General features: G+C 59.7%; 3 protein-coding genes across 3 annotated transcripts in view; all 3 read left to right on the forward strand.

Annotated features, from left to right (window-relative positions):
• The window catches only part of VDAG_03746 (D-lactate dehydrogenase), a gene marked incomplete at both ends in the record, with an annotated part of 1825 nt that extends 383 nt beyond the window's left edge, over window positions 1-1442 (forward strand). Inside the window, 2 exons of the mRNA XM_009653830.1 lie at window positions 4-1310; window positions 1410-1442. Of these exons, the coding sequence (XP_009652125.1) occupies window positions 4-1310; window positions 1410-1442 (1340 nt within the window). The remainder of the gene's footprint in view (window positions 1-3; window positions 1311-1409) is intronic.
• A 2478-nt stretch (window positions 1443-3920) lies between these two features.
• Window positions 3921-5625, forward strand: VDAG_03747 (uncharacterized protein; the record flags this gene model as incomplete). Its single annotated transcript, XM_009653831.1, has 4 exons — window positions 3921-3980; window positions 4035-4586; window positions 4689-4781; window positions 4849-5625. 4 exons carry the CDS (start codon window positions 3921-3923, stop codon window positions 5623-5625), a joined length of 1482 nt encoding a protein of 493 aa, XP_009652126.1.
• A 624-nt stretch (window positions 5626-6249) lies between these two features.
• The window catches only part of VDAG_03748 (proteasome component PRE6), a gene marked incomplete at both ends in the record, with an annotated part of 1025 nt that continues 308 nt past the window's right edge, over window positions 6250-6966 (forward strand). Inside the window, 2 exons of the mRNA XM_009653832.1 lie at window positions 6250-6280; window positions 6422-6893. Coding sequence (XP_009652127.1) covers window positions 6250-6280; window positions 6422-6893 — 503 coding nt within the window. The remainder of the gene's footprint in view (window positions 6281-6421; window positions 6894-6966) is intronic.

The following is a 6966-nucleotide window of genomic DNA, read 5'->3' on the forward strand; positions in this document are numbered from 1 at the left end:
AAGACCTCCAGGCTTTCAACGAGGACTGGATGCGCAAGTACCGCGGCCAGAGCAAGCTCTTGCTCAAGCCTGCGTCGACGGAGGAGGTCAGCAAGGTCCTCAAGTACTGCAACGACAACAAGCTGGCCGTCGTGCCCCAGGGCGGCAACACGGGCCTCGTCGGCGGCTCGGTGCCCATCTTTGACGAGATCATCATCAACATGAGCCGCCTGAACAAGATTCAGTCGTTTGACGACGTCAGCGGCACGCTCGTCGTCGACGCCGGCGTCATTCTCGAGACGGCCGACCAGTTCCTCGCCGACAAGGGCTACATCTTCCCGCTCGACCTCGGGGCCAAGGGCTCGTGCCACGTCGGCGGCAACGTGGCCACCAACGCCGGCGGCCTGCGCCTGCTGCGCTACGGCAGCCTGCACGGCAACGTGCTCGGCCTCGAGGCCGTGCTGCCCGACGGCACCGTCGTCGAGGACCTCTGCACGCTGCGCAAGAACAACACGGGCTACGACCTCAAGCAGCTCTTCATCGGCGGCGAGGGCACCGTCGGCATCATCACCAAGGTGTCCGTCATCTGCCCGCAGCGGTCGAGCGCCGTCAACGTCGCCTTCTTCGGCCTCGCGTCCTTCGACAAGGTGCAGCAGGCCTTCAAGGCGGCCAAGGGCCAGCTGTCGGAGATCCTGTCGGCCTTTGAGCTCATGGACGCCGGCAGCCAGCAGCTCGTGCACCGCGTGCGGCGCGACGCCAAGCGGCCCCTCGACGACGAGCACCCCTTCTACTGCCTCGTCGAGACGAGCGGGTCCAACGGCGACCACGACTACGAGAAGCTGGAGACGTTCCTCGAGCACGTCATGTCCAACGACATCGTGTCGGACGGCGTGCTCGCGCAGGACGAGACGCAGGCCAAGGCCCTCTGGAGCTGGCGCGAGGGCATCCCCGAGTGCCTCGGCCACTGGGGCGGCACGTACAAGTACGACGTGTCCATCCCCATTGCCGACATGTACAGGCTCGTCGAGGACACGAACGAGCGCATGCGCGCGGCGGGCCTCGTCGGCGACACGGACGAGTTCCCCGTCGTCGGCGTCGTCGGCTACGGCCACATGGGCGACTCGAACCTGCACCTCAACGCCGCCGTGCGGCGGTACGATCCGCGCGTCGAGGAGGTGCTCGAGCCGTTCGTCTACGAGTGGATCCAGAAGCGCAACGGCAGCATCAGCGCCGAGCACGGCCTGGGCGTGGCCAAGAAGAAGTTTATCGGCTACAGCCGATCCGACAGCATGATCGGCCTCATGAAGGGCATCAAGAACCTCTATGATCCGGTGAGTTTATACGAGTCTCTACGAGAGGACAGGACGGGCCTCTACCTGTCTCTCTTGCCCCGACCGTCGAATACTGGGCTTTGCTAATCGTGTCATCAGAATGGCATCATGAACCCGTACAAATACATCTGATACCCCTCTCTCTTTCCATTGCTCCCTTCCCTTGGCACCTCAAAACGTACAGATTGGCTGGAACAGGCAAGGGGGCGAGCCTCGAAAGGGAAAAGACACAAAATGCACTCTCGCTTCGACTGCACTGTACGATGACTCGGGCCGGATGGTGACTGCGAGGTAGATATCGGATGGTATCGAGATGCAGCCCACCCCATATGGTCAGCCTGGAAATGACCGTACATGTACTACCTGTACTTTCTCAATCGGAAAATAATTTTCAGGGGTTGGTTAATGAACAACTCACAGCCCCCGGCGGGGCCCTTTTTATTTTCAAAAAAAGAAACCAGACCCAGGTGTTGGGCCACTGGGCACTCCCTCCCCCCCCCCCCCCCCCCTCCCCCCTCGTTTCGTGGTGCATCACCTTGATGATCTTCGCCACATCTCTTGTGCTGCAGCCCCGTTGCTGTGCTCTTCGTTCGCCCCCCTCCCCGAACGTGTGAGTCTCTGCAATCTGATGGAAAGTGGCTGCCTGTGGCCGTGTCTGCCGATCCCGCGAGCCTGTCTGTACCACCCAGCGTGGCGGAACCATTGTGCGAGAGGCGATTATCGGATGATGCTTGGTGAAGAAGAGATGGGGGGGGTGAGCTGACATGGGGGTAGGCAGCACACCCTGCCTTGCCTGCATAGACGACCTCGGCTGCTGGAGAGGAGAGATTAATTACTATGGGGGTCCAGAGATACAATCCTTTCAGCACCTTAACTGGACCGCTGGGCAGGCTCGTCTTGGCAATCACACTGCATCGAACCATTGACAGGAGCGAAGGAATGTCGACTGCCGGGTCGGTCATGATGGGTTCGATGGTCCCTCCGAGTTGTTGAGTGTATTCCCGCGCGCGCGCAAAACAAAAGCAGTGGAGAGTCAGCCTTGACGGATTCTTTGCGCCGCGTTTCGGGATCCATCGACACTCCTTCGCAATACGCGGAATGATACCCTGAGGAAATTGGAGAAGAGGCAACGTCAAACAAGACCATGAAAAAAAAGTGAGAAGCGGCCTTGGAACGACCAAGATCGTTTGGGGGCGAGGCTCAAAAGCCCCGCGATGGGGAATCCAGCATCAAGGCAAGGCATTCTGGGCGGGGGCAGGTCCCCTTGTGTGTCTCCCCCCCGTATCCCGTGTGACGACAGCCAGCGACTCTCTCAGGCTTGTCGACAGGATCATCTGAACTCTTTCGCCTCCCGGGCCCAGACAAAGCATGCAGGACAACCACTCAGCGGCCCGAAGACCGGGCCTTGGGATCGAGCCAGTTGGGTGGCAGTGTGAATGGAGAATGGAGGTGCAAAGAAGGAGGAGGAGACCCTGCAGCCCTATGTCCGTTGGTGGTTGGCTTGGCAAGCTGGGGCGCCCCCTGGAGCTCGAGGGCCCCTCTGGAGCTCGAGCCCCCCCCCCCCCCCCCCCCCCCCGGGCGTTGGGGATCCCCCGTGGCTTTTGGCACCCCCCCTGGACCTGGCCCTGGACCCTCCACCAACGGCCTCTTCCTTAGCGTGCTAGGTACCTGGTACAGATCAACGACACCCCCTAAACCCAGCGAATCAGACGCTATCGAACCCGACCTTCCTGCATCGAAACCTCCACGACGGGACAGGGCTTTGATACTGGAGCCTCCCGAGGAAGTACACCCCCCCCCCTCTTCTCTTCTTCCAACATGTCACCAAGGTCACCTACCAGCAACGAACATCTCGGCAACAGCGCACCCAGCACAGCGCCCAATCTCGCTTCCCGCGGGGTAATTGTGTGCGCACTTCCTAGCGGATGCCTTCCGAGCCGCAGGACACTCGTCCCAGCCGAGTCGTCTCGACCGACTCAGCCGCGCTTCCTCCTCGAATCGGTCCATCCCCCAATGAGGGTGGGCGGCTGTCACATATGCCACTCTCGGTGCCATGGCCCTACCGGACGCCGCTGGGGAGGGCAGGGAACCCAAAGAAGCAACATCCACGGCCCCAGGCAGTGTCGTCACCTGATGGTATCCGTCGGCTGATTTGGCAGGAGCCGCAACCAGGCACAGCGTCAGAACCTTAGAACGAGAGAGAGAGACAGAGAGAGTGTGTGTGTATGTGTGTGAGGAAATGCCGGTGCCTGGAGCCTCGGAGGCTCGGCCGCGATCTCCCCTCGGGTTTCGTCCAGTCCCTGACGGCCCCTGGTCCATGGGGGCTCCGAGTGGTCTAGTGTCTTGAGGCCCATGATCCCCTTGGGCCACGATGCGATCCTCAATCTGTCTCTTGCTATATTTTTGGACAACGACTCTCGGGGGGCCGGCGTTTTCTATGCCTTGGCTCGAGAGGAGCTTGTATAAAGCACCTGGCTGGATCCCGCTTCGGCAATGCACACATCGGTAGGCGCTTGCCAAGGAAACTAGCTGTAACGGTCTACTACATCTTGCGCCTCTTACCTGTCCTTACCTCTCGAATTTACACCTCGTCGTCTTTGCTTCAAAAACATGGTTGGTGTTCCTGGCAAATACAAGGGTTGCGAGACTTGTAGGGCGAGGAGGGTCAAGGTACGTTTGCGGCGTTGACTGCCTTGGCAAAGGAAAAGCTAACGAGATATCTAGTGCGATAACCAGCGGCCCAAGTGCAAGAGATGCATCGATGGCGGCCGCGAGTGTGCCGGGTACGAGCGTGAGAGGGTCTTCATCATGGCCACTGTCGACGACGCAGGCCGGTGTTCCTCTCATCCGCCGCGCCATGTCAGCTCGTCTGCTTCATCGTCGAAGAAGGGCAAGTCAGTCACGCCGGAGAGAAAGAAGGGCAAGTCCATCAGCCCTGAGACGAAGAAGAGCAAGTCGAATAGCCCCGAAAGTGATGTAATGGAGTTGGCTGCCATGGAGCCCTTGGCCCCTGCTTGGGATGATCTGCTCTTCGTCGAAAACAAGGGCGTCACCTACCTGGTGCAAATGACCGTGCTTCAGGCAAACGTTCAGAACATTGGAAAGGGTAAGAAGAAGGCCAACGCCAAGGTCGCCCTGACGCCCTACTCCCCATCTGGTCTGTACTTTCTCAAAAAGGGGCGAGAGCTCGAAGTCTCGGCCCATTCCTTGGTCAGCCTGTCTTCGCCGGACGAGGACAATGGCTCGTTGAACGGAACATTCACTTTCTTATTTGATGTACGTGTCCATCGCCCCCTTCGAATGGACTGCCGCTCACCTTGGCAGCATAACTCATCCTTCCTCCAAGAGGCTGGTCAGCCAACTTGGGAACTGAACCAGGACAAACTGAGCCGCGTAAGGAAAGCTGGCCCAGAGAGCTACCAATACTTTCCGGCCCATCATTATTTTGTGCGTGTATACAGACAGACGGCTGTAAGTGCTGGCCATCGGAGCACCCCGAAACCTGCCGGGACACGGCTCTGAAAACTGACCAACACAGGTGATGCTCGCCCTCCTCAACAAGAAGATGACTTTTCTCGCCGAGGAAGCATGGTGTACAACCCCTTGGGAATACCACCCCAAGTCTGTTCTCGACTTTCTCCTCGATACCCTTGTCTTGCTCCCAGGAGTCTTTTCCCGCGCCGACCTCATCACCCCCAAACAAGCCACGCTGGCCCGCCGTCTGGAGGCCCAAGAACTGCTCTACGACTGCCTGGCCGTTGAATCACAGCTCGACGGCTGGTACGCCACCCTGAACCCAGCGTCAGACCCCGCCTACTGGGCGGCCAATCCTGCCGACCCCTCGGCCCTCCCCGCCTACCAACCGCTGCCGTTCGCCGACGCCTTTTCGTTTCGCGACAGCACGACGGCCCTCGCGCTGATCACCTACTGGACCGCCACCCTCCTCTTCCGCGCCACCGTCGACCGCGTCCACGCCGCAGTCTGCGCGCCGGTCCTCGAGGACTTTCAAGACATGTACGCCGACCTGTCGCCCACCCTGCAGATCGACACGAACAGGTACCGTCGGCCGAGGGACTACGCGGCGCGCATCTGCCGCAGCCTCGAGTTTGCCCTGGGTGCCGGCGTTCAGGTGGACGCCTTGGTCGCGCCCCTTGCGGTTGCCCACGGCGTGTTTCGCGAGACCAACGCCGTCTCCGCGGACGGGGCGCTTGAGATGTTGTGGTGTGAAGGGTTCAGGGAGAAGCTGGTGGCTGAGGGGCAGCGGGTTGCCCAGGCCGTCATGGATCAGAGGTGGGTTGACCTGGGACAGTTCTGAGCTGTGTGAGGTCTGTGATGGGCTGGTGTTGAAGCTGGTACTTCAAAGGCTCATATATGCCTGCCTGGATGCAGCACATTCGCTCGTTGTTGGCGGTATTGAGAAACAATGGAGGGGTTCACTTAGGATAGAATACATGGGATATTTACGAAGCTTCCAAGCTAATTAACACGAAGTCAAAGCTCTCATGATAAATGCAATACCAACGGTATGGTCTGCTGCCTTGGAAAATCATTGAGCCAATCTTTTTGATGCTTGCCCTATATTGGAGGGGCAGTCTCAGGTAGTCAGTCACCCGCCACCAAATACTTGATGGGTAAACATCACCTCGTGGGGTAGCTGTTGTGATGGGATGTTGGACAGTGCGCAATACCGGGCTACTGTACTCCACACAGTCCACATCCTACCCGGCCTTTTGCCGCCACAGCAGGAGCTCTGGGAGCTGTCCATTCAGCCTACCGCGTCCAGGTAGCGAAGCTTCGTCAGACCTGGAGCCTGCCCCATTACTGACCGCATCACGACCATCAACCTCCACGATCCCATCTCGAGACATCAAGCCACCCCCGACGCCGAGACCAACTATCTACACCCAACAGTTCGACTCAACCACTCTCCACAGACAATATGGCTTCAGGATACGACAGAGCGCTCTCTGGTAAGCTGCACCGACCCCTCGCAACACTGAGCCACCAGCTAACTTCCAGGCAGTCTTCAGGTTCGTCTTCACCCTCGCGGCCAATGCAGGCCCCTCATATCTAACGCGCGATCGAATAGTCCCGATGGACACGTCTTCCAGGTCGAATATGCCGGCGAGGCCGTGAAGCGAGGTGCGACCGCCCGCCTTCCCGCTGCCTGTTATCAAGCTCATCGATCCCCATAGGAACCTGCGCCGTCGGCGTCAAGGGCCAGGACGTCGTCGTCCTCGGCTGCGAGAAGCGCTCCGCGATGAAGCTCCAAGACACCCGAATCACACCCTCCAAGCTCCAGCTCCTCGACACCCACGTCTGCCTCGCCTTTGCCGGCCTCAACGCCGACGCCCGCATTCTCGTCGACAAGGCGCGGTTAGAGGCCCAGTCTCACAAGCTGACCGTCGAGGACCCCGCTTCCATCGAGTACATGACCAAGTACGTTGCCGGCGTGCAGCAGCGCTACACGCAGAGCGGCGGTGTCCGCCCCTTCGGCATCAGCACCCTCATCGTCGGCTTCGACAACGGCAGCAAGGTCCCCAGGCTGTACCAGACTGAGCCCTCGGGTATCTACTCAGCATGGTATGTTGACCTGACTGTGACCGGTCCTCCTACGGGGGCCCCAAATTCTGACAGACACGCAGGAAGGCGAATG

The sequence above is a fragment of the Verticillium dahliae genome, genomic scaffold, assembly GCF_000150675.1.
Source record: "Verticillium dahliae VdLs.17 supercont1.6 genomic scaffold, whole genome shotgun sequence".
Lineage (NCBI taxonomy): Eukaryota > Fungi > Ascomycota > Sordariomycetes > Glomerellales > Plectosphaerellaceae > Verticillium > Verticillium dahliae.